Source organism: Nycticebus coucang, chromosome 3 (genome assembly GCF_027406575.1).
Source record: "Nycticebus coucang isolate mNycCou1 chromosome 3, mNycCou1.pri, whole genome shotgun sequence".
NCBI lineage: Eukaryota > Metazoa > Chordata > Mammalia > Primates > Lorisidae > Nycticebus > Nycticebus coucang.
This window is the reverse complement of record NC_069782.1, coordinates 73215061-73242485: the sequence shown is the minus strand read 5'-3', so window position 1 is coordinate 73242485 and position 27425 is coordinate 73215061. Positions and strand designations below refer to the sequence as shown.

Sequence of the window (27425 nt, the reverse complement as noted above, 5' to 3'; positions counted from 1 at the left end):
CAGGCGCCACCCTTTATTTTATTTTATTTTATTATTATTATTTTTTTTTGTGTGTGTGGTTTTTGGCCGAGGCTGGGTTTGAACCCACCACCTCCAGCATGTGGGACTGGCGCCCTATCCCTTTGAGCCACAGGCGCCTCCCTATTTTATTTTATTTTTTGAGGCAGAATCTCACTATGTTGCCCTCCATAGAATGCCGTGACGTCACAGTTCACAGAAACCTTTAATTCTCTTGGGCTTAAGCGATTCTCTTGCCCAGCCTCCCAAGTAGCTGCGACTACAGCCGCCCGCCAAAACACCTGGCTATTTTTTGGTCGCGGTTTGGCCTTGTCCAGGTTCAAACCCGCTACCCTTAGTATATGGGGCCGGCGCCCTACTCACTGGGCCACAGGCGCCGCCCCTAGGTTAGTCTCTTGTGGTCAATCATTTGTATTTTGTATGTGACTTCCGAGAATTACACATCAGATATGCTGGAGCTTGTAGGAAGTGTATGTTATACCAAAGTGTGTTTCTTTCTAAGCACCATTTTGATGTGAGATTTATATATACTTGACATATGCGGTGGTTCAGAACATCAGTAGGGTCTGAATTGTTTCCACTCTGACACACATATACCTATTCACATCTGCCTTTCCTATATTTGCAGATATTGAAAACCATACATTCATTTCAATATCTTTAATTCTAGTTCACCACCACAGGGTTCATGCTGTTTTTCCCTTTCCATATTTGTAACTCCTTTCTCCAATAGTGAGAACATTGCTTTTGTTATCCTCAGGACTTTTATTTAATCATTCTCCCAGGCCTCATTCCCATGTATACCAATTCTCCTCAACATAGACCCCTCTGTACCTCTGCCCCTCATCAGGATGCTGTCTGACAACCCTCCCCCCAACCCTGCATTAATACTCCCATTGGTCTCCAATACCAGTGACAGGTGGCCCTCTTTCCCAGACTCTGAGTGCTAGGTCCTGATGCCCCTGGCTTCTGTCCCCACTCAAGTTACCATTCTTGACCTCTGATGCCTCTCCTAGGTGTATAAATATCTGATAACTGGTCTTATCTTCTCCTTATTAAATTATGGGGAATAGATGTCATGGAAATGGAAGCACAAAGGTTAGACTTTCTTGGGGAACCAGATACACAAGCTTCTTGCTAGCAGTGAGTTGTTTTTAAGCAAATTTGTCTTCTTATCCCTGACAGCACTCCCTGTTGGTGCTTTAGCATTCTGCATAGTGATCTGGACAGGCAGTGGTCCTGCACCCAATGACCCCTTAGTCCTACGTGCTGAGAGAAGCTATCTGCAGGGGACATGGCTAGAATGTGTCCATCCCTTGGGGACACTGGCTATAGTTATGTACTTTTTGTTATCATGGAATTCTGTAATGTTGATCCATTTCAATTTTTACCTAATAAAAGTAAGCCACTGTCAGCTCGGTGCTTATAGCTCAAGCAGCTAGGGCGCCAGCCACATACACCAGAGCTGGCGGGTTTGAATCTAGGCCGGGCCTGCCAAACAACATTGACAACTACAACCCCAAAATGGCTGTGGGCGGCGCCTGTGGCTCAGTGGGTAGGGTGCCTGCCGCATATACTGAGGGTGGCGAGTTCAAGCCTAGCCCCGGCCAAACTGCAACAAGAAAATAGCCAGGTGTTGTGGCAGATGCCTATAGTCCCAGCTACTCGGGAGGCTGAGGCAAGAGAATCGCCTAAGCCCAGGAGTTGGAGGTTGCTGTGAGCTATGATGCTACAGCACTCAACCAAGGGCAATAAAGTGAGACTCTGTCTCTTAAAAAAAAAAAAAAGTAAGCCAGTGTCAGTGCCGCCTACTGAGGCATGTGTGCCAATAGGCACAGAACCTGAACTGTCCCCTGTCCCTCCCAACCTATTTTAGGATGCAGCCCTTTGGGGGCTCCCCACTACCCACAGCAATGTTTAGCAGTACAAAATACAGAATTTAGTAGTGGTAAAAAACAGTTTTAAGAAGTACTTTAGGGTGGCACCTGTGGCTCAGTCGGTAAGGCGCCGGCCCCATATACCGGGGGTGGTGGGTTCAAACCCAGCCCCGGCCAAACTACAACCAAAAAATGGCTGGGCGTTGTGGTGGGCGCCTGTAGTCCCAGCTACTCGGGAGGCTGAGGCAAGAGAATCGCTTAAGCCCAGGAGTTGGAGGTTGCTGTGAGCTGTGTGAGGCCATGGCACTCTACCGAGGGCCATAAAGTAAGACTCTGTCTCTACAAAAAAAAAAAAAAAAGAAGTACTTTAATCAGTTGTTATCTCAGGAAGTTGTCATTCTTGATCTTTTTCCTGTCAGCTTTTGGGACTGAATGAGAAACCAGTTCTTAAGAATGTGGGTGTTCAGTCTCGGCACACCTCTTTTTATCTCCCTCTGTCTCTATATAGATAGTTTCAGGAAAAACAATAAGGGATTGATATCCAGTGCTACAAGGTTAGGTACAGGTGTCTGTTTATTTCAGCTCCTGACATAGCCCTGCCCCAGACTCCCAGGCTTCAAGAACTTCTCTTGGGATTTTTTTTCTCTTTCTTTTTTTTTTTTTATTTTATTTTATTTTTTATTTTTTTTGGCCGGGGCTGGGTTTGAACCCGCCACCTCTGGCATATGGGACCGCCGCCCTACTCCTTGAGCCACAGGCGCCGCCCTTCTTGGGATTTTTTTTTTTTTTGAGACAGTCTCAAGCTGTTGCCCTGGGTAGAATGCCATGATGTCATAGCTCACAGCAACCTCCAACGCAGCTCAAGCGATCCTCTTTTCTCAGTTTTTCTATTTTTAGTAGAGATGGGTTCTCACTCTTACTCAGGCTGGTCTTGAACTCGTGAGCTCAAGCAATCCACCTGCCTTGGCCTCCCAGAGTGCTACAGGTGTGAGCCACCATGCGTGGCCAAAGGATATTTTCTTTTTTTAAGAGAAGGGGTCTTATCCGGGCACGGTGACTCATGCCTGTAATCCTAGCACTCCGGCAGGCCAAGGCAGGAGGATTCCTTGAGTTCAGGAGTTCAAGACCACCCTGAGCAAGAGTGAGACCCCATCTCTACTAAAAATAGAAAAATTAGCCAGGCATGGTGGCAGGTACCTGTAGTCCCAGCTGAGGCAGGAGGATTACTTGAATTTAGGAGTTTGAGGTTGCTGTAAGCTAAGCTGAGAGTGAGACTGTGTCTCAAAAAGAAAAAAAGAAAGGCAGGTGCAATGAGTGGCTCATGCCTATAATCCCATCAATTGGGAGGCCAAGGCGGTTGGATTGCATGAGGTCACAGGTTCGAGACCAGCCTGAGCCAGAGTGAGACCTCATCTCTAAAAATAGCCGGGTGTTGTAGTGGATCCCTTTAGTCCCAGCTACTTGGGAGGCTAAGGCAAGAGAATTGCTTAAGTCCAGGAGTTTGAGGTTGCTGTGAGCTATGACACACCCTTTCTACCAAGGGTGACAAAGTGAGACTTTGTCTCAAAAAGAGAGAGAGAGAGAGAGATGGGGTCTCACTATGTTGCTCAGGCACTGCTGGCCTCAAAGAATCCGATCCTGTCCTCTCATCTGGGCCTTCCAAGTTGCTGGGATTATAGGCATGTGCCACAGTGCCTGGCTTTCACTTAGGATTTTTGATTTGTCCTGAGTCAGTCCTAAGGCAGCTGCAGGGCTGAAAGCACAAGCCACATGTGTCCAATCTGGGCCTTTATTCAAAATGAATGATTGAATGATTTTTTGGGGTGGGGGACAGCAGAGTTTCACTCTGTCACCCTAGGTAGGATGCCGTGGCATCATCATAGCTCACAGCAACTTCAAACTCTTGGGCTTTAACAATCCTCTTTTCTCAGCCTCCTGAGTAGTGTGCACCACTACTTGAATGAGTTTTTTTTCACTGGCTGGCTCAAACTTCTAGGCACAGGCTGTATTTTGGAGCACAGTGGGCCAGGGAAGGGGCAGCAACCGCTTAACCTTGACAGCTCAAGCTGTCCACAGTTGCCATGAGCTGAAGTCCCCCTCCATGGCCTGAGATAGTCAGTGGCTGCCGTTTCTTAAATGTCAACTTCAGTGTGTCTTTTCCTGTCAAAAGTGCAGGAAGGAGCGTTGTGGTCCAACCTGTGGAACACAGGCCTAGATGTGAAGAACAGCTCGGCCTTCTAGTCTCAGGAACAAGCTGGCCAGTGGCAGGAAAGTAAATGAGATCTCCATTCTGCCCATCTTCCCCCAGTCCTCTGAGCAGGAATGGCAGAGTCTCAGCCCAAAAAATCTTGCTGCTGAATAAGTAAGTGATCCCACAAGCTGGGGTCCTGTGTACTCCACACTAAGAGAGGACAAGACATGGCTGCTTCCCCAGTTAATCTCCATTTCTCACATTGCCCTCTGGCAAAGTCTACAACAGGCCTTTAGAGTAAAGACCAAACTTCAGCAGAGCATTTAAAGGCCAGTGGGCATTAATGGAGCCTGGACTGTGGGTCAGGCAGCTTGGTGCTTCCTGGTATCATCACCCTGAGCCCTCCAGCAGACTCAGGCAGGCACTTTTGCTCCTTCTCAGAGATGACCATCGTAAAGCTCTAAGAGAGGACAGAGGCCTGCTCAGGGCATGCCTAGGAACCCACGGCCAAGCTGTGTGCTATCCCTCACCCTTCTCACTCATGAAGGCAACCCTTCCTGTCTCTCTTAGCCTGCATTCATGGGCCCTGCATGCCCACCCATGTCACAGGCATCGATGACTGCTTCTGGCTAGTACAGGGTCTAGGATGCATTGTGTTCTCAGGGCCTATCCTGGTACCTGTATGCTGTCCATGTACCTTATGTGTTTGTTGAATGCCCAATGTTTGGGCATTCTTGCCATGGTGACCTCTGAAGGCCAAGGGCATTCTTGATTTGCACACTTCCTCCCAAACTCTCTTTCCTAGAAATAGCTATCCTTGGTATGTATAGCATCTGTTCTGAGGAGAATAAAATAAACCCTTGTTGGTTGGAGATCTCTGAATTTAGCTAGGAGGACCAAATACTAGCCACAGTCCCTTGTCTGAAACTCTAGGGCTAGGTGCACTGCAGAATTCAGAAGTGTTTGGATTTGACATGTCACATTGATTTTCCCAGTGAGGAATAAATTATGGCCTGAATTCAAACAGTGGCATTTGGCACCAGACCAGGAACAGTCTTGCATGTTGAAGTGGGTCAGGCTTTGCCTCCACAGGAATGTGAGTGCCAGCTTGTGTAAAAACCTTTCAGTAGCACAGTGGTTACAGCGCCAGCCACATACACCAAGGCTGGAGGGTTCGAACCCAGCCCAGGCCACTAAACACCAATGATAACTGCAATAGAAAAATAGCCAGGCGTTCTGGTGGGTGCCTGTAGTCCCACCTACTTGGGAGTCTGAGGCAGGAGAATCACTTAAGGCTCCGTTGCCTGTAGCTCAAGCTACATACCCCGAAGCTGACAGGTTCGAATCCAGCCCAGACCCGCCAAACAACAATGACAACTACAACCAAAAAATAGCTGGACGTTGTGGCGGGTGACTGTAATCCCAGCTACTTGGGAGGCTAAGGCAAGAGAATCGCTTAAGCCCAAGAGTTTGAGGTTGCCGTGAGCTGTGACACCATGGCACGCTACCCAGGGCGACAGCTTGAGACTCTGTCTCAAAAAAAAAAAAAAAATTGCTTAAGCCCAAGAGTTTGAGGTTGCTGTGAGCTGTGATGCCACCGCACTCTACTGAGGGCGACACAGTGAAACTCTATCTTTAAAAAAAAAACCCTTCCAGTCTAGGCTGGGCACCTGTAGCTCAGTGGTTAGGGTGCCAGCCACATGCTTTGGGGCTTGTGGGTTTGAATCCGGCCCAAGCCTGCTAAACAAACAACAACAACACAAAAAATAGCCAGACATTGTGGCAGGTGCCTGTAGTCCCAGCAACTAGGGAGGCTGAGGCAAGAGAATCACTTGAGCCCAAGAGTTGGAGGTTGTTGTGAGCTATGACACGAGGCACTCTACTGAGGGTGACAAAATAAGACTCTGTCTCAATTTAAGACAAACACACACACAAAAAAAAACCTTTCTGTCTGAGATAGAAGGTTGGCAGGCAGCTTGGCCCAGGTGTACTGAGCACTGTGGCCCCTAACAGACCTATCCAGTCTACCTGTTTTGGCAGTTCACAGGGAGGGGTCAGCTTTGTTTTCTGTGTGCTGTGACCCACCCCTGTGCTGGTCTGAGTCTCTGAGGATTGAGAGGTGTTGCAAATGCTTGTAACCTAGCCTTGCTGTGCTATCTAAGCACAGATGGCTCTTTTCAAAGGAGTAAATGTAAATTATTCATTATATCAGGGAGTGCTGGTTCGTCCTCCTGACTGCCTCCTTCTTGGCCTTGCTGGTAGTTGGCTGGAGTAAGTAATACACATTGTTTCCCTTATCAGCTGATCAGGTCTGTTTCAATTGCAAAACAGTCATCTGTAAATCCAGCTTCTGGTTGGGGTTACTGTGCTCCCAGGGCTTTCTTTCTGTCCCAACCATTACCTTGAGGGCCAGACTATAACTTCTCTGAACCTTCCCTTCCCTTTCCTCCCCTCCCTTCTCCTCCTCTCCTTTCCTTCCTTTCTTTCCAACAGGTTCTCACTCTGTCACTCAGGCTGGAGTTCAGTGGCAATCATAGGTTATTGCAGCCTCGAACTTTTGGGCTCAAGCAATCTTCCTACCTCAGCCTCCTGAGTAGCCAGGACTACAGGCGTAGACCACCACATCCAGCTAATTATTTTATTTTTTTGTACACATGGTGCCTTGCTATGTTGCTTGGGCTGGGCTCAAACTCTTTGCCTCAAGCGATCCTCCGAACTTGACCTCCCAAAGTGCTAGGATTACAAGTGTGAGCCACTGCACCCCTGTTCTCAAACACTTTTCTTTTTCTTTTTTGAGACAGTGTCTCAAGCTGTCATCCTGGGTAGAGTGCTATGGCATCACAGCTCACAGCAACCTCAAGCTCTTGGGCTTAAGCCATTCTCTTGCCTCAGCCTCCCAAGCAGCTGGGAGTACAGGCACCTGCCACAACGCCCGGCTATTTTTTTTGTTGTTGAAAGTGTCATTGTTGGGCGGCGCCTGTGGCTCAAAGGGGTAGGGCACCAGTCCCATATGCCGGAGGTGGCGGGTTCAAGCCCAGCCCTGGCCAAAAACCACAAAAAAAAAAAAAAAGAAAGAAAGAAAGTGTCATTGTTATTTTAGCTGGCCTGGGCTGGGTTCGAACCTGCCAGCTACCCATTGAGCTATGGGCACCGCCCCTCAGATCCCTGTTCTAATCAGCTATACACTGGGCTCAGTCCTATGTACAACAGTTCTTTAGAGCTGAAGCTGGAGAGTTATTTTCCAAGTTGCTTTGAGTGTCCTTCCTAGCCCCCAGTCTTAGGGTGACTTGTAAATCAAGCCTCTGAGTCTCATCAGCCATTGTTACTCCTGTACCTGTGCAGCAGACACTCACCACAGGGCTGTTTATATCCAAATTAGTTAAAACCAGATACAGTTATCCAGGGCACTCCTCAGCCTCTGTAGCCACATTTCAAGTGCTCAATACCCACATGTGGCTGGTGCCACCTGAAGTGCAAGTCTAGAACATTACTTCATTGTGAAAGTTTTATAGGACGGACAAGTGGGTCAATATATACAAATATTCAAATCAAAGATCATGAAAATAACCCAGTGTCCATGATGACCAGAAAAACAAAATGTGGACCATCCGTACAATGGAATACTATTCAGCCATAAACAGGATTAAAGCCCTGATTTATGCTATTACATGGATGACCTTGAAAACTTGATGCTGAGTGAAACAGACACAAAAAGCCACATAATATATGATTTCACTGGTGGCGCCATGGTTCGGTCAGCAAAGATGCTGGCCACATACACCTAAGGTAGTGGGTTCGAGCCCGGCCCAGGTCTGCTAAGCAATAATGACAACTGCAACCAAAAAATAGTCGATCATTGTGGCAGGCACCTATGGTCCCAGCTACTTGGGAGGCTGAGGTAAGAGAATTGCTTAAGCCCAAGAGTTTGAGGTTGCTGTGAGCTATGATACCACGGCACTCTACCGAGGGCGACAGCTCAAGAAAAAAAAAAAATATATATATATATATATAATCATGATTATATATATATGATTTCACTGATATGAAATGTCTAAACAGGTAAATCCATGGAGACAGAAAGATTAGTGGTTGTTGGGGGCTGGGAGTGGGGGTGGGGAGTAACTGCTAATGAGGAGGGAGTTTCATTTGAGGAGGATGGAAGTGGTAGCAGTGGTGTTTGCACAACCTTGGGAATAAACTAAAAACCACTGAACTATTCATTTTAAATGGGCAAATTTTATGACGTGTGTATTATATCTCAGTAAATGTATTATAAAGTTACCTCAAGGTCTGGAGGATTTTGCTAGGAGTTATATCTCAAAGAGTAAAACTATAGCTTAAGACCTTAGTTCACTACACCATGGAATATTATGCAGCCTTAAAGAAAGATGGAGACTTTACCTCTTTCATGTTTACATGGATGGAGCTGGAACATATTCTTCTTAGTAAAGTATCTCAAGAATGGAAGAAAAAGTATCCAATGTACTCAGCCCTACTATGAAACTAATTTATGGCTTTCACATGAAAGCTATAACCCAGTTATAACCTAAGAATAGGGGGAAGGGGCAGAGGGAGGGGAGGGGGGGGAGGATGGGTGGAGGGAGGGTTATTGGTGGGATCACACCTACGGTGCATCTTACAAGGGTACATGTGAAACTTAGTAAATGTAGACTATAAATGTCTTAACACAGTAACTAAGAAAATGCCAGGAAGGCTATGTTAACCAGTGTGATGAAAATGTCTCAAACGGTGTATAAAACCAGTGTATGGTGCCCCATGATCACATTAATGTACACTGCTATGATTTAATAAAAAAAATAAAAGACCTCAGTTCACCCACATATTCCTGTGAATTGTCACTTTTTTTTATAGCATCTGATACCCTATTTAGGTTTCATCTTAGGGCTTAGCCAGTGACTGAAGTTATCTTTCTGCTTTTGTTTCTAGTTTGTTTTCTGACTCCCTCCCTGGAACACCAGCATGGGGAAAGCATAGGGCAAGTCAGTGGCATAGGACAAGCTTGATACACAATACCTACCAGTAAACTTCTTTTTTTTTTTTTTTCCATACTTACAGACAGGGTCTCTCTGTCATCTAGGCTGGAGTGCAATGACCTGATCATAGCTCACTTTAGCCTCAAACTCCTGGGCCCAGTCCTCCTACCTCAGCTTCCCAAGTAGCTGAAACTATAGAAGTGCACCACCATGTTCAGCTAATTTAAAAAAAAAATAAAATTGGGTGGCGCCTGTGGCTCAAGGAGTAGTGCGTCAGTCCCATATGCCGGAGGTGGCAGGTTCAAACCTAGCCCCAGCCAAAAACCACAAAAAAAAATCACTCTGGGTGGCTGGGACAGGCAGATCCTAACATCTCTAGAGCTCAGGAGTTTCAGACCAGCTGAGTAAGAGTGAGACCCTGTTTCTACTAAAAATATTTTTTTGAATCCCACACCCTTTTGTCCCCTGATTCCATCAGTCAGTGCTCAGGGCTGCTGTATTCACAGCAAAAGGTGATGGCCAGTGAAGAGACATGTTTGATGGCCACACAATAGGAAAGGCCACATAATCAGAAAGCAGCTGACCTAAGGGCCCAGTTAGGGCCCGTGTGTTAGACTTCCTCAGCCTAGCCTCCTATCCCCAATGTGAGAAGAAGCTGGAATACAGCCCTGTTGCCAATGGAGAGCACTCTTGATGGGTGAGGGGAGTAGTTTGGGAAAGTCAGGGCAAAAGAGGCTCTACCTCTGAACCTTCTGCTTTCAACCAAGTCTTTGTTTCATAAGGAGAGAAAACTAAAAACAGCTCAAGGTTATGTTCCTGTCTTAGCATGGACTGCCTTAACAAAACACCACAGACTGTGTGGCTTAAACAACAGCAGTTTATTTCTCACAGTTCTGGAGACTAGAAAGTCTCTGATCAAGGGGCCAGCAAGGTAGATGGATTTCATTATGAGGCTTTTTCTCTTGGCTTGTAGGTGGCCACCATCTTGCTGTGAGCTCACATGGTCTCTTTGTGAGGAGAAAGTGAGCTTCTTGTGTCTCTTCCTATAAATACAGTGATCTTACCAAATCAGTGCCACACCCTTATGACCTCCTTTAACCTTAATTACTTTAGAAAGTCCTATCTCCAAATACAGTCACATTGCGGGGTAGGGGTTCATGTAAATTTGGGGGAACACAAACATTTAGTCCATAGCAGTTTCATGTTTCACATCATCATTTAGTTTACTGGGATTTTTATTACTCTCAATACAATGGGAAATCCAGCAGTATGAGAGGGGAGGGGAGGGATACCTTTGTTTTAGATCCCTCTTGCTGTGAGTACCTCCAGCTGACAGCACCTGAGAGCTTAACCTTCTAGTCCCCAAGGCTTCCTGGCCTGCCAGATAAGAGCCCTGGGAGAAGTAGGGGGCATGTGTGAGATGCTCTGGAACAGTCCACTGGAACTGAGCTTGCTGTAATTTATGGTAACAAAGATCTAATGACTATAATTATGCCAGTGATGGTGCCTTGGGAGGACAAAGGCTTGGTGCTGAGGGAGCTGCAGGCTCCACATGAGGAGCAGCTGGCAGACAGTGAATACAAACTCACATGCTTGGGATGGCAGCATCCCCTGCAGTGACTGATGGTGGTGACTGAGGTACAGGGTTTTCTTAGATAACTTACTTTTTTTTCCTTTTGGGTGACTTACTTTTTAAAGCTTTGCTTTTTCTCAGACACTTATGTTGCAAATACATACCTTAAGGAAATAAGGCTTGTGCGGCTCAATTGCCTCTCATGATGGCACCTTCAGGAAACACACAGTTAACAACACCACAGGGCCCAAGTGTGATGAATGTGTTGTCTGTGCCCAAATTTATGCACATCTGGAGGCTTCTGGTCTTTCATAATTATAAATGCTGTGGTAGTGTGCCTCTTGTGCATACATCTTTGTTATCCCTGTGGGATAAATTCTCAGAATAGGAATTTGAAGATCAAAGATAACGTACTTCTTTCAGGCACTCCACTTGCCATGGCCTCTGCCTCAGGGCCCACAATCTCACGCCAACTGCTGGGCACTGCTGAGAGCTAGAGCACCAGGGACTCACATCCATGAGTGTCTCTCCCACCAGACAAGGTGTGGAAGGGAAATGCCCCAGCCTCAGGGTCTGCCCTTGTTTTCTCTGCAGTGTCAGGAATGCTGCCACAGCAACTCGCACAATGACTGCCAAGGACCAGGAGATGGAGCTAGAAGCATTATATTCTAATTATGAAGGAGATAAAAGTTTCTAGAAAATAATTCCAGTTTCATTTCAATAAAGGGTGAAAATGATGATCCCAAAGCCTTCTTTAATAGAGATTTCCTAGACAGAAACATGTCCCCAAATACCTCCAATTATATCTGTGAAAACTTTTTTTTTCTTATAATGTTCTAGAGCAGGGGTCCTCAAACTACGGCCCACAGGCCACATGAGGCGGTGTGATTGTATTTGTTCCCGTTTTGTTTTTTTACTTCAAAATAAGATATGTGCAGTGTGCATAGGAATTTATTCGTAGTTTTTTTTTTTTTTAAACTATAGTCCAGCCCTCCAACAGTGTGAGGGACAGTGAACTGGCCCCCTGTTTAAAATGTTTGAGGACCCCTGTTCTAGAACATGTGAACACTTTTAAATAACACTGTAAAGGCCATAAGGCAGCCTTTAGGCAGCTATAAGGCAAAGTGTATTAGCCAAGTTACAGCACTGGAAGTCAATCTTGGAACAGCGATGACCTATACATTACTTGAATATGCCAAGGATGATAAAGAGCAGTTCATGGAGAATCACTATCCCATTAATTCTTCAACATTGACAAGCAATACAATTGAAACTCCGAGCACAGCCTCATCAAGTAAGAAAAAAGACAAAAAGGAACAACTTTCAAAAGCCTAGAAACGCAAGCTGACTGATCACAAAGGGGAACTTCCTTGGGGTCAGAACTGGGTTGATGTTGTCAAGCATTTAAGCAAAACTGGCTCTAAAGATGATGAATAATGCTTGGAATTTGAGACAAGGAAAGAAGATTCTTTAAAAAGGAAACTGGGTTCACAATCTTTCTTTACTATTTTATGGTACTGAAGTTGCTTTTTCTAAAACTATATTTTTTTTTGAGACAGAGTCTCATTTTGTCGTCCTTTGGTAGAGTGCTGTGGCATCATAGCTCACAGCAACCTCAAACTCTTGGGGTCAAGAGTCCTCTTGCCTCAGCCTACCAAGTAGCTGGAACTACAGTAGCCTACCACAGTGTCTGGCTATTTTTAGAGACAGCCTTATTCAGGCTGGTATTGAACTACTGAACTCAAGCAATCCACCTACCTCAGCCTCCCAGAGTGCTAGGATTACAGGCATGAGCCACCGTGCCCAGCCATTAAACAATTTGTTATATATTTCTTACATTTAAAATGTTGTAAGCTGAAAATTAATGAAGAGGTCTGGTTGTATTAAATGATTTTCACAAACTTGTCTTAATAAAAGGTGAAAATGTTACTGTTTAATATACTTTAAGAAGCCTGTCAAGGCCAGGCACCATGACTCACACCTGTAATCCCAGCACTCTGGGAGGCCGAGGCGGGTAGACTGCCTGAGCTCACGTGTTCAAGACCACCCTGAGCCAGAGCAAGACTTTGTCTCTAAAAATAGTTGGGCTTTGTCCGCAGGCGCCTGTGGTCCCAGCTACTCAGGAGGCTGAGGCAAGATAATTGCTTGAGCCCAGGAGTTTGAGGTTGTTGTGAGCTATGACACCTTGGCACTCTACCGAGGGTGACAAAGTGACACTGTCTCAAAAAAAAACAAAAGAAGCCTGTTGAGGATAGGACATGAAAGGACAATTATGGGGGGAAATAACCAGTGTTAAGTTATATGATCTTATTCTAGTGGATGTGGTAATTTTTAAAGGAGTATGAGGCCAGGTGCTGTGGCTCATGCCTATAATCCTAGCACTCTGGGAGGCTGAGGCAGGTGGATTGCTTGAGCTCAAGAGTTCAAGACCAGCCTGAGCAAGAGCAAGACACCATTTCTAAAAAATTGCCAGGTGTTGTGGCAGGTGCCCATAGTCCCAGCTACTTGGGAGGCTGAGGCAAAAGGATCACTTGAGCCCAAGAATTTGAGGTTGCTGTGAGCTATGATGCTACAGCACTCTACTGAGAGTGACAAAGTAAGACTCCATCTCAAAAAAAAAAAAAAAACCCACAAGACTTTCTGTGGGAGTTCTCATTTTGGTGAAGAAATCATCGGATGGTTTTGTAACGCTACCTGGTGTGGGCTGTGCAGTTAGGTCAGCTTTTTGTGATTTGTACACAATTTTAGTCATTTTTTCTCCGATGGAGGAGGTTGCTACACAGTGACGAGATGGAACTTCATTGTCAAGAGAGTCACTTTCAGGTGAGTGTGAGGGACCATCTGAGTCAGACTCAGCATCGTAAGATATGCAGGTGCGCACAACAGAGAACCTGGCAGATTATTTATTGTTCCACCTTCTTCATCTCCTGGGTCCTCATCAGAAACAACTGCTATAGCATTTTCAGGTGGTCGTATCACTATAGCACTTGCTTCTATGCTGCCATCTGTCTCTAGCAGGTCAGTTACTTCATGTAGACTTAAGAGTTTGAGGCATCCTGAGACTTGTGAAATGATTTCAATTAAAAAAAGGGAAAGATTAGCCGGGCGTTGTGGCGGGCGCCTGTGGTCCCAGCTACTCGGGAGGCTGAGGCAAGAGAATCGCTGAAGCCCAGGAGTTGGAGGTTGCTGTGAGCTGTGTGATGCCACGGCACTCTACTGAGGGCCATAAAGTGAGACTCTGTCTCTACAAAAAAAAAAAAAAGGGAAAGATATGATTAGTCCTGGTGGTAATGTCTTTCCTAGTGCTCCCAAAATGGAATATGCAAAAAAAAGTCAAACTCATAACTAATATAACAATAACTTCAGTATTTTCTCTTTACAGCACAATAGCATAACTAGTAGAGAAGTAACAGGAAAAAATTACTAGTATAAGATGTAGTATAGTAAAATTGTATTTACCTGCCATTGGATGGTTCTTCAAATTTTTCCAAAACTTCAGCCGGGCGTTGTGGCGGGCGCCTGTAGTCCCAGCTACTCGGGAGGCTGAGGCAACAGAATCGCTTAAGCCCAGGAGTTGGAGGTTGCTGTGAGCTGTGTGAGGCCACGGCACTCTGCCGAGGGCCATAAAGTGAGACTCTGTCTCTACAAAAAAAAAAAAAAAATTTTCCAAAACTTCAGATCACATTTTGACAAGCACACCAGTATCTACAGAAGCGACTAATTCAGTGCATCATGCAATAACATGTACCCTCAGTAGGCAGACCTGTGTGAAAAATGAGACCTCGGTGATGACCTTGAGCAGCAGGATATAAATAACTCCCACATAACTTCTTGAGCATTCCAATATTGGAACATGAGACATAGTGAGTTAATGCTTTCTTTCTGCCTTCTCCTCTGCCTATCCCTTAAATGTTGGTGTTCCAACATTTACCCCTAACTGGCCTTCTCCTAGATAGAGGTCAAGATTTCTCACATACACACCCCTACGTGCGGATGACCCGAAGTACAGATCTGCAGCCCAGACAATTTGCTCAGCCCTCGACTCCCAGGAAGCAGCTGCCTCCCAGACACCTGGACACCCATGCTTAGCTGGGTCATGGGACCAGGCTGAGGCCACATTTTCACCCAGTCCCATCTCCATAAGCTGCTGCTCTGTGCCGTACTTGGGAGAATGGGGTGCCATTTGTTGTATTGCTCATGGTGGAATCTGTGAGTCATTCTGGGCCCTTTTCTTCTCTTACACCCACATCCAGAGGCACAAGTCCCATGGATTCTCTTTCTGACCACCCTGCAGCTGATCTGAGGTCCCCATTCAAATAGATGGTGGCTGTTCCTCAACTGTTTCCCCTGCCCCTCTCAGAGGAGCTGGGACAGCTTTTTAAATTGCAGGGCCAATTGTCTTGTTTTTCTACTTATAGTCTGTCAGTGGGGTTTTTCATCTTTCTTTTTTAGCTTTTTTTTTTTTCTTTTGAAACAAGGTCTCATTCTGTTGCCATAGTCACAGATTATGGTGTTGTCATCATAGATGCCTACAACCTCAAACTTCTGGGCTAAAGCAATCTAATTTTTCCATTTTCTGTAGATACATCTCCCTCTTACTCAGGCCACTCTCAAACTCCTGATCTCAAGTGATCCTCCTATCTCAGCCCCCAAGAATGGTAGGATTACAGGCATGAGCCACTGCCTGGCCACTGGCACTTTTTTTTGAGACAGAGTCTCACTTTGTTGCCCTTGGTAGAGTGCTGGAAACCTCGGGCTCAAGCAATTCTGCCTCGGCCTCCCAAGTAGCTGGGACTACAGGTGCCAGCCACAACACCCAACTATTTTTAGAAACGAGTTCTCGCTCTGGCTCAGGCTGGCCTCAAACTGGTGAGCTCAAGCAATCCACCCACCTCGGCCTCCCAGAGGGCTAGGATTACAGATGTGAGCCACCTCTCCTGGCCCACTGGCACTCTGATCAGGATTTTCCCCAACAACTTTATAGCAACAACCCCACACATACACAGCAGACACACAGACCCACACCAGCACGGTCCTGTGCCTGGGTAGCATTTGAGATGTGCCCTCTTCCTTGGCACTTCTGGAGACTTGGTTCAGGGGTTTAGGCTTCCCCGGCGCCAGGTTTCTTTCCTGTTCCTGCCCAGGCCCTGTTGTCCATGGCCAAATTCTGCTCGCATGGGCTGTGCCAAGCTGTAGCCTGTCCTCCCTTTCTCTCTAGACCAGCGGTTCTCAACCTGGGGGTCTCCTTCATATCAAATATTTATATTATGATTTATAACAGTAGCAAAATTACAGTTTGAAGTAAACAAAAATAATTTTTATGGTTGGGGGTCACCACAACATGAGGAACTGTATTAAAGGGTCATGGCATTAGGAAGGTTGAGAACCCCTGTGATTGTACTCCTCAGAGTGGCACTTGGACCAGTGTCATAATGGGTTACTTGGGTTTATTATCCATTTTAGTAATAAAATAAAGTATTCCTTTCCCCAGAGGGTTTATGCAAAATGGTCAAACAGGACACCAGTGCTAATGTTTTGTTGTAGTTTGTTTTCTCTTCAGAAAATGAGTCCTGATTTGTTCCTGTCTCTCTTATCTAGTGGTAAGCATCTGTGGCATTCAGGAAGAAGATCCCCCGGACGCTCAGCTCACAAGGCTGGATAATATGCTGCTGGCTGAGGGTGTGTCCAGGCCAGAGAAGAGAGGAAGAGGACCGGTGGTGATGGCCAGCACAGCAACACCAGGTGGCTGTCCAAATGACAATAGCATTGAGCACTCTGACTACAGGGCCAAGCTGTCTCAGATCCGACAGATTTACCACTCTGAGCTAGAGAAATATGAACAGGTGATCTTTCTGCATGGAAGAGTTTCTATCATGTGAATGCGCATTTGTCAAAGCAAAACTTGGAACGCTAACCACCTTTCTTTTGTGGCACAGAACAGGGAGTATACACAAAGGTGGTCAGTTTTACTGAAAGCCCTTCTCAATTGACTTCTTAGTCACCAGCCTGCGTGTGAGCCACAGTGGGTGGCAGGTGGCTGGTTAGTCACAGGCTGGCCTGTCTGTGTCCCTACCCCAGGCCTGCCATGAGTTCACCATGCATGTCACCAATCTTCTCCGGGAGCAGAGCAGGATGAGACCCGTCTCCCCCAAGGAGATTGAGCACATGGTTGGCGTCATTCACAGCAAGTTCAGTGCCATCCAGATGCAGCTGAAGCAGAGCACCTGTGAGGCCGTGATGACGCTACGCTCACGGTTCCTTGATGCCAGGTCAGGGACCACACACTACCAAGGCCCTGAGGGTGGGCTCTGAGAAAAATGGAGGGAATCAGTGCTGGCTTGGGTTGGAGTCAGTCCTGGGGATTCTGACCTGATTTTAGGCCTCACACAACCTCTTGGGAAGAAGATCCTGAAGTATTGATTGCTGTTTTCAGAATTGCTAGAAAACCATAGTTGGAGAGTCCCAACATATTAACATGAACTGAGGCTGTCTTTGCAGGCGTAAGCGACGGAATTTCAGCAAGCAGGCAACAGAAGTGCTGAATGAGTATTTTTATTCCCATTTGAGCAATCCTTACCCCAGCGAAGAAGCCAAAGAAGAGTTGGCCAGGAAGGGTGGCATCACGGTCTCTCAGGTGATGTCCTCTTCTGCCATGCACCCTAGGACCTATAAGGGGTGGTAGATTAAGTTTCATGAGGACAACCAGTGAAGTTAGTTAAATATGTGGACAGTGGGGAACAGGAGCCGAGTGTCCAGGCTCTAGGTCAGTTGCTTAGGCTCAGGTCCTGGCTCTGCACTACAAACGTGGGATTCAGGCAGGGGCTATCCTCTCTTAACTGTGAGAAAGATCGAAGTGCACCCACCAAGACACTTGGAGACTCCTGAGGGATGATTATGGAGTGTGAGCTCCCTGAGGTGATATGAGTGTGTGGTCCTTGACCCTGTATAGCCTGCTTGTCTGCTACTAATATCCTCTGTGTAATTCAGGGCAAAGGGGAGGCTATAAGGCAAAGAAATATCCCGGAGGGTTTGAAAGTGGGGACAGTGGGTGGCACCTGTGGCTCAGTGGGTAGGGTGCTGGCCCCATATACCCAGGGTGGCGGGTTCAAACCCGGCCCTGGCCAAACTGCAACCAAAAAATAGCCGGGCGTTGTGGCGGGCGCCTGTTGTCCCTGCTACTTGGGAGGCTGAGGCAAGAGAATCGCTTAAGCCCAGGAGTTGGAGGTTGCTGTGAGCTGTGTGATGCCATGGCACTCTACCGAGGGCCATAAAGTGAGACTCTGTCTCTACAAAAAAAAAAAAAAGAAAGTGGGGACAGTAAGTCTAGGCCATACCCATGGGACAGCATGAGTGTGTAGAGTAGGGCCTGGCTGCAACACTCCTACTTGGGCAGGCACAGCCCCACAGTATCTGGCAGCAGTGGGCTCGCTGAAAATCACCACCGCCCTCTACTCTCTACTTTGCAGTTGAAGGAGCTAGGTTTCTAGCTGTTAGCCACCATGCTTTACCCAGGCTAGGTCCAGCTATATCTCTGTGACAGAGAGCCCTTGGAACTCCTCAGGGTCACACAGGCAGCAAAACATCATGGAGATGCCAGTCACCTCTCACTTTGCTCATTGGGTGAGCATACTTCTATGGTATTGCCAGAAACAAGTGAAGAGCTAGAGCGAGGGACTGTGCCTCTGGGTCTCCAGGGCCCTGGGAGAAGTGTCAGGCATGACCACCCCTTGAGCATCACAAACAGTTGTCTAAAAAACAACCAGACTCACTTCAGGGCTGAGGCCTCCGGACAGCAGATGGGTTTGCATCTGAGATTTCATCTGGAGAGAGAGTTGGTTGCAGACAAGAGTTTGAAAAGCACCAGCCATGTTCCAGGAATTGTCCCACTGCGTGGCCTAGGCCCAAGACCTCCCCTGTCCTGCCCCTCAGGAGAATTCTGAGCCAGGAACACTCTACTTTGGTGAGACCACCAGGTCTTGGGACATGAGTGTCTTTTTAATTCAGGATGCAGACATTAATGCAGGCTTTGAGGTTCACCCAAGGAGAGGTGAGGGGGCAGGGAAGAAACAATCAGGGAAAGGAGTCATGGCTCAGGCCCATGGACATCTCCAGGACACAAACAGCTCCTGAGTCTCAGGCTAAAGAGGCTCAAGGGAGAAAGGAAGTAGGTAGCCCAGCCAAGGTGGGGCTAGGGGAGCCCTGGACAACTGCAACTGCCTGAGTAAGAGTCCTGGGTGGAAGTGGCTGGCAGCTCCTGAGTTACCACAGGTGGAGAAGATGCCTAGGCCCAGGCTGGTGCTGCCTCCACACCTAGATGGGGTGCCATTTCCCATGGATATAGCAGGCCCTACCCAGGGGCCAACCTCCACCAGCCACTGGGACTTCTTTTGCTCCTAGTGGCAGGTCCAGCGTCCTTGATCCTGCCATGCAGAAAGTTTCCTGTTTGTCCCTCCGACATGCCAAGGAAAGGTTATTTGCTGCCATTCTTTCTACTTCTTTGTGGAAGTAGGTCTACTTCCCTGCCCTACCCCTACCCTGACCCTACACAGTTGAAGTTGAAGGCATTGAAGTTGAAGTTCTGGGGCATTCTTTGCATATAAATGGAAGCCAGGGCTTACCTCACATAGGTCAAGAGAAAGCTACCTCATGCCCTGCGACAGGCAGGGAAGAGACACTATTAGGAGCAGGGAGCACAAAGGCATCTTTCTGGTAACGTAGAGACATTAAAAAAAACTGTTTTGTTTTTTCTTTCAAGACAGAGTCTTGCTTTGTCTCTTCTAGCTAGAGGGTAGTGGCATCTTCATACTTAACCTCAAACTCCTGGGCTCAAGTGATCTTTCTGCCTCAGCTTCCGAGTACCTAGGACTATAGGTGTGCACCACCATGTCCAGCTAATTTTTTCTATTTTTAGTAGAGATGGGGTCTCACTCTTGCTTAGGCCAGTCTCAAACTCCTGATGGCAAGCCATCCTCCCATTTGGGCCTCCCAAAATGTAGGAGTACAGACATGAACCACCATGCCTGGCCAAAAACATTTTTAAGTAGCAAAGATCATCCACAATCCTACTTATCACCCAGCAATTTCATTTTTGCTAATTATACTATTGCATATTACACTTGGCTTTGGGATATGGACCTGTGGCCCTGCATGGCCATCAGATGTCACTGTGCCTGTAGGAAGGTTGCCCAGGGGTGCTCACCCAGGGATGATTCTGTCCCAGGAGACATTTTTGTTGTCATAACTGTTTTTGACATCTGGTGGGTACAGGTCAGAGATGTTACTCAACCACCTACAATGCGCAGAACACCTCCACAGAGGTTGATCCAGCCCCAAGCATCAGCAATGCTGTTGAGGGTGACAGCCCCCACCCCAGGGGACTCCTGTGCAGTTTGGAGTCAGACCTGGGCTCAGATTCCATCTTAGTTCTGAACCAGTTATTTTATTCCACTGAGCCTCTGCTTTCTTATAGTATGGGTGTGTTAACAGCTCCTTCCCAGGTCATCATAAAGAGTAGGTGAAACAATATATGAAAGTGCTTATAGCTCGGCATCTGTAGCTCAAGTGGCTAAGGCACTAGCTAGCCACATACACCAGACTTGGCAGGTTCAAATCCGGCCCAGGCCTGTCAAACAACAATGACAACTACAACCAAAAAATAGCCAGGCATTGTGGCAGGCGCCTGTAGTCCCAGCTACTTGGGAGGCTGAGGCAAGAGAATCGCTTAAGCCCACTAGTTGGAGGTTGCTGTGATGCCACAACACTCTACCCAGGGCCACAGCTTGAGGCTCTGTCTCAAAAAAAAAAAAAAAAGAAAAGTGCTTAGCTCAGTGCCTGGGTCTACCACAGTTTGTCTTTGTCATTTGCTAAGTTCTAGACTTTTTCTTTTCTTTTTTTTTTTTTTTTACAGTTTTTGGCCAGGGCTGGGTTTGAACCCACCACCTCTGGCATATGGGGCCCATGCCCTACTCCATTGAGCCATAGGTGCCACCCTGCTAAGTTCTAGATTTGATCCCATTCCATTCTTTCCTTAGACTGAACTCCCAGAAGTAGAGTTACCAGGTCCCAGAGTTCTTCCTAGCTCTCCCTTTCCCTGTAGAGCAGCAGTTCTCAATCTGTGGGTCTCAACCCCTTTGGGGGTCGAACGACCCTTTCACCAGGGTTGCCTAAATACATCCTGTATGTGAGAATTTACATTAAGATTCATAACAGTAACAAAATTACAGTTATGAAGTAGCAACGAAAATAATTTTATGGTTGGGGGTCACCACAACATGAGGATCTGTATTAAAGGGTCGTGGCATTAGAAAGGTTGAGAACCACTGCTATAGAGGAATGTAACCTGCACCCTGCTGCTACAGTGAGCAGCAAGTGGCACTTTTTTCTTGAATCTCTGGGCATATCACAGACATCCTTGTTTTCCTTCCTTGTTCCAGCAGCGCCTGGTTCTTAGGCAGTAGAGTTTGTTTTTCTCTCTTAAGACACTCTGGATCCAGGGTGTCCTCAACCCATGTGGATATTTCCCTGTGCCCATGGTTATCTGGTGCCACCTCTCAGGCCCTGCCTCTTAACCAGCCCCCAGACTGAGTATGTCCAAAGCCAATCATGTCTCATGCTGGGTCATTTCCTCCAGCAACTTTCTGTGTGGGTATCCACAGGTCTCTAACTGGTTTGGCAATAAAAGAATCCGGTATAAAAAGAACCTAGGGAAGTTCCAAGAAGAAGCTGCCATTTACGCGGGTAAATCAGCCACAGACGTCACTGAAGTCAGGGTCCCTGGGAGCCACACCAGCTGCCCATCAACACCCAGCTCTGGTGAGTGAGGCTGGCCCAGCTCAGGGACCATTGTCTGTTCGGGACCACCAAACACCATGTGGGCAGTTGTCATGAGACCACCCTACCCCTCCCCAACTGGTCACAGTGTGTACCTCTTTCCTCTGTCTAAAATGTGAGATGTTGGTTTGTGTTGGCCATGATCCCAACCAATACCTGCAGGCAATGCTGCTAAGGGAACAGGAACACTGATACCAATAAGAAAGAACATGAGCAGTGTGGGGGTGCCCTGCTCTCCTCTCTGAGCAAGTTCTCTCTCCCCTACATGGGGCTTGGGCAAGGCAGAGGACAGATGTCTGGTGGGCAGGAGCCACATTCCCACCTGAGGGACTGCCATAACTCAAATGACACTGGCTCCTGCTGTACCACTCCCACCTCTTCCAGGTTGCTCTGGGCCCTTCACACTGACCAGTGTCCGGGGTGTCTTTCTCACCTTGCAGATGCTGGCATATGTCCTGCCCTCTCCTGGGGGAACCAGCCCGCAGTCCCAGGTGAGTTGGGAACAGTCCCACAGAGCCCAGATGGGTGGCTGATCCTGAAAATGGGCCATCTTGAGGAAGTCCTCCACTTCCCAACCTGGCCTCAGGCAGGATCCCTGGAGGTCCCAGCAACCATGTGTGGTTCATGTTGTGACAACTGCAATTTGGCTAAGCCACCTCCAGGAGCACATCTCTGCAGGACTCGTGCTGCAAAGACTGTCCCCGTCATTCCTACCTCTGCCTGTGGCAGAATGGTAACTCGTGGCACCCACCAGGAGCAGTCAGTGGATACAGGACCTCAAATGAGGGCTTTGGTTGTGGAAGGAAAGGATTCCCCATCCTGAGGGAGCGTGGGGAGGAGGTAGAATCTGCCCCTGGAGAGAAAGGGGCAGGCACTCGCAGAGGAGGCCTGGAGGAAAGATAGGGCCATTCTATTGCAAATGTGGGGCTCTGCTGGGCTTAGACTCACCACCACCTTTCCAGGGCTGCAGTCCTAGCTAGAAAGAGTGCTTTGCATCAGCCTCTCCTTTCCTACTGTCTGATGAGGAGCTATGGGTGCCCAACTGGCCAGAGAGAGGATTCATTTGGGGTGTGGCAAGAAAATGATCCAGGGGTCTCAGGCAGCTGACATGCCCACTATAACAGGCCTTGGGACCTCCCCAGTCTCCCTGGATGGTCATGGGGACAACCTAGTTGCAGGTGAAGCTTGTAGGACCCTATATATGGATTGTCCTGAAGATACTGCACAGGCATGACCACCTTGGAGCAAGGTTGTATGGCATTGGCCAAGGCCCTGCAGAGTCCACGTTCCCTTCATGGAGGTGACCCCTGCAGAGCCAGGCAGCCCCCTCCTGACTTACCACCTCAGCCACTTGGAGGCTCAGAATGGACACACACCCTACAACTGTCCTGGTAGTGGCTGCCACCCTCCTGTCACCATGACAACTCCCAGCCAGGTGCAGGTGACAGTCCTTTTGCCCTTTGCACCACTATGGCTTAGTCCCATGGTTCATGCATAGCAGGTACAGGTGTGTATAAGATGAGTTGGGGGTGAGGGTCCCAGCCACCACCAGCCCTGGACCCACCAGGCTTTCCTACCCACCCCACCTAGCCAGCTGGGAAGACGGGGTCCTGGTATAAATGCCGCAACCTTCAGGCACCTACACCCATATTGTGCTCAGCATGGCTGCCTTATCCTGCCTTCATCTGTCAGAGCACCTTCCACTCCCAGTGTCAGGCCCTATGAAGACCCCTCACTCACAGCTACCTTCCATGGTGTCCTGCACAGCCTGGGCAAGCACAGATGCTCCATGGTAGAACAGGTAGCCCTCCTCGGCCCTGGGCATCAGCCCTGCCCTTCCCCATTAAGCTCTTCCTTTTGGGACACAGACCTACTATCCATTTTCCTAACTAAGTGACAGCATCCCAGGGCAGAGTATGCCCTTGACATCATCTGTCTGAGCTCCTCTCAGACTAACAGACCTAGTGTACCCTGGAAGGCCTGCCTTGGGGATACATCAGCTGTGGTCATTGCTCTCATAGTCACTGCATCTGATATTCAGTCTCTGTCTTTTCAGGCCAGTGGTAGCTGGGAGGGGGCCAACCCCTCCCCCCACTGTTGACCACTTCACCTGCTGGAGACCTTGGCAGTGTCAACTCTGACGTATAATTAAGTTTTGGGGATAAGCAGAAAGCAAATGAGCAGGAAGGAGAGCCACATAGGTTCCTGTGCATTGCACTTGAGTTGTTACTGCACATGTAGCTGATGACCTCAGAACACCCAGGACGACTGGAGGTGGTGATCCTGAGCCCCCGGTTCCTGGGACCAGCCTGCTGGACTTCAAGATGGCCAGAAATGGCACTTATTCTCCCACCTCAGTTGTTTTCTTACTAGTAATTTTATGGTAAGACTAGGAATTGTCTCTTCTAGGACTTGTCACAAATTTTCCCATTAAATTTTTTGGCTTATTTTAATTTTGATGTTTGTTCACTAAACAGATGTGTTTCGGGTGGTCGTTGACACTGTAGGCATCGATCATAGCTGTGTCACACGCGATGTGCTTCTGCTGCTCACCTATGTTACCATGTACCTACTTCCCACACTCCGTGGGGTTATCTCATTCTGTTCTGATTTAAATCTGTTCTGAGCTCAAAATTTCAGTTGGAATTAGTGTGCCACTTTGTTTTGTTTTTGCTGTTTTTGTGTTTTTTGGGGGGGGGTTTGAGCCAGTTTTACTTTGTCACCCTCAGTACAGTGCTGTGGTGTCATAGCTCACAGCAACCTCAAATTCTTGGGCTCAAGAGATCCTCTTGCCTCAGCTTCCCAAATACTGGGACTACAAGTGCCCACCACAATGCCCCAGCTATTTTTAGAGACAAGGTCTCACTCTTGCTTAGGCTGGTCTTGAACTCCTGAGCTCAAGCAATCCACCAGCCTCAGCCTCCCAGAGTGCTTAGGATTCAGGCGTGAGCACCCATACTCAGCCTGTTTTTATGGAGGATTTTTTGTTTGTTTTTAGTTGAAATGTCATTACATTTCTTTTTTTGTGTGTGTGTGTGGTTTTTGGCCGGGGGCTGGGTTTGAACCCGCCACCTCCGGCATATGGGACCGGCACCCTACTCCTTGAGCCACAGGCGCCACCCGTCATTACATTTCTTATGTCATTACATAAGCTTTCTGAATACTTTCCTGCGCTCTGTGCTGTGAGGTCTCACTGGCCCATTTCTGGCCAAGGCTTAATGCTCAGCATCCTTCTATCCGGGGTCTCTCTTTTCTGTCATCTGCCTGAACCTTCAGATGTCCTCTGCTTGAACTCTCTGTCCTCTGCTTGAACCTTCCTCATCTCCTTCCCAGCCATTGCCAGGTCGTGGCTTCCTCACCTGCAAATGAAAGTGAATTTGCTGCCAAGCCTGGAGCAAATGTTCCCTGCCCACCCCCATCAGTCAGTGTCATGGTCACCCCAACCCCTTCCCATCAGCTGCCACCATGACCAGTATCTGAGCTTCTGTCCTCAGTTGCCCATCCCTTGACATGGCTCAGGAAGGCTTTCGTGTGCCTTCACACCAGTTCACTCTAGGTGCTGGCCAGCTGGTTCCCTAGTGTCTTCTGGTTCTGAAACTGAAGGGCCCTACCCTTTTGAGGTCCCCCTATCCTGCCTCTCCCCTTGAATAACAGAACCTGTCAGGCACCACCATGGAACTGACACATACTGAGCTGATGGGGGTGTCCTTGCCTGGCTCTGTGAGGGCTACAGACCAGGATCTGCCCAGACACGAAGACTCCATGAGTCCTAAGAGTGATAACTGCCGCAAATAAGGGAGGGTTGCCCCTCTGATCCCCATTGGGCTCCAGTGAGGTCCCAGCTCTAGCTGCCCCCAGACCTAGCCCCTGCCCCGGCCCTGGACTCCAGAGTCTCTCTCAACCAGGGGATCTACCAGACCCCAGACTTCTGTGTGCTATGGTCAGGTAGCTCCTGCCTGCTGTGTCACCACACTGTCTCCACATGCCTCCAAGAGCCAAGAACAGGATCCCAGCTGCACATAGTACAAAAGGGCACGGGAAAGCACCTTGGGCCCTCCCCTGCCCTGTCCTGACCCCTTCCCCAGGTGTGTTCTGCTGCAATGATCTAACAGAGCACCCCAACTTATGTGGCTCCACTTTTCACCAACACGTGCCACCTCACTCTTCCCCATCTGATATATCCTGGATATTGCTCCTCATCTCTTCCAGAGAAGCCTCTGTGTCTCTCATGTGGTCCCAAGTATGGGATTTTTAGGGAATTCCCATCTTTGCTGCTCTCAAAGTTTAGCTTTATCGTAGGGTTGATGGCATTACCAGCCTCCTTTCTTCCCTCATTGCCTTGCATGATGTCAGGGCAGACCAGGGAGAGCCATCAGAGAACCACCCCAGAGCCACTGTGATGTTTCCACTGAACTTTCCTATGGGAGGCACCCTGATCGTCACCCCCATCCTGGCCAGCATGAGCAGTTTGGGTGCTCAGCAGCCATAGAATAAAGGCCCTGGACTCTCCACAAACTGGAATGTTGTGGGGCTGGGGCATAAATGGAGGGGAAGAATATTTAGGGATAAGAGAAGGGGAGATGTGTTCCTTCTGCCCACTCTGGGCCATAGTTGGGTCAGCTCGTGATTCTCCCCACAGTGGCTTATTTGAGTTTTCTTCCTTTTCTTTTTCTTTTTTTTTCTTTTTTGAGACAGAGTCTCACTTGATCACTCTTGGTAGAGTGCTGTGGCGTCTTAGCTCACAGCAGCCTCATACTCTTGGGTTCAAGTGATCCTCTTGCCTTAGCCTCCCAACAGCTGGGACTACAGGCACCTGCCACAACACCCGCCTATTTTTGAGAAACGGAGTTTCTGACAGAGACCACTCAAGCTGGTCTCGAAATCATGAGCTCAGGCAATCCACCTGCCTCGGCCACCCAAGTGCTAGGATTACAGGCCTGAGCCATCAGGCCCGGCCCCCTTATCTGGGTTTTCTATCATTTGTGGCCAGAAGATCAAAGTGACTCCCTCTCCCTGCCCTAAGTTTCTGTTGTCAGCCTTTGGAAGGCTTGAGGCAAGAGGACTGCCTTGAAGCCAGAAATTCAAGGTGGCTCACAGCCACACTTTGAAAGGCTCTCTTGAGGCTAGGAGTTCAAGACCAGCCTGGGCAACATAGTAAGACACCATCTCTATAAAGAATAAAAATACTTGAGGTGGGCAGCGCCTGTGACTCAGTGAGTGGGGCACTGGCCCTATATACCGAGGGTGGCGGGTTCAAACCCAGCCCCAGCCAAATTGCAACAAGAAAATAGTTGGGTGTTGTGGCAGACGCCTGTAGTCCCAGCTGCTCGGGAGGCTGAGGCAAGAGAATCACGTAAGCCCAAGAGTTGGAGGTTGCTGTGAGTCCTGTGACGTTATGACACTCTACCGAGGGCTGTAAATGAGACTTTGTCTCTACAAAAAAAAAAAAAATACTTGAGGGGCACCCATAGCTCAGTGGTTAGGATGCCAGCCATGTGCACCAGGAGTGAAGGGTTCGAACCCACCCTGGGCCTGCTAAACAACAACAAAAATAGCCGGGCATTCTGGTGAGCACCTGTAGTCCCAGCTACTTGGGAGGGTGAGGCAAGAGAATCACTTGAGCCCAAGAGTTAGAAGTTGCTGTGAGCTATGATGTTATGGCATTCTACAGAAGGCAACAAAATGTGACTCTTGTCTCAAGAAAAAAAAAAAAAAGAATAAAAATACTTAACCAGGCAGTCAGACAAAGGACTTGTTCAGGGCAGCACCTGTGGCTCAAGGAGTAGGGCTCCGGTCCCATATGCCAGAGGTGGTGGGTTCAAACCTAGCCCCAGCCAAAATCCAAAAAAAAAGGACTTGTTCAGAGTCTCGAGTCAAGGAAGCCATCCAAGAGGTCTAGACAGGCATCTACATTTTCACCTGCTTCTAGAGTAGGCAGGTAG

The 27425-nt window shown here is 48.0% G+C and overlaps 1 protein-coding gene and 1 pseudogene across 4 annotated transcripts in view; both read left to right on the top strand.

The window, feature by feature from the left end:
* PBX4 (PBX homeobox 4) overlaps positions 1-24164 on the top strand; it is a 42123-nt gene extending 17959 nt beyond the window's left edge. Inside the window, exons 3-8 of one of the 4 annotated variants that reach the window (XM_053586355.1) lie at positions 16252-16496; positions 16732-16922; positions 17152-17287; positions 21309-21465; positions 21924-21974; positions 23540-24158. In XM_053586355.1, coding sequence (XP_053442330.1) covers positions 16252-16496; positions 16732-16922; positions 17152-17287; positions 21309-21465; positions 21924-21974; positions 23540-23550 — 791 coding nt within the window. In that variant the 3' untranslated portion in view covers positions 23551-24158. Of the gene's footprint in view, positions 1-16251; positions 16497-16731; positions 16923-17151; positions 17288-21308; positions 21466-21923 lie in introns of those variants that run through there. The other 3 variants (XM_053586354.1, XM_053586357.1, XM_053586356.1) reach the window with 3 other exon arrangements.
* Positions 11279-12112, top strand: LOC128582436 (RWD domain-containing protein 4-like; annotated as a pseudogene).
* Positions 24165-27425: the final 3261 nt, after the last annotated feature.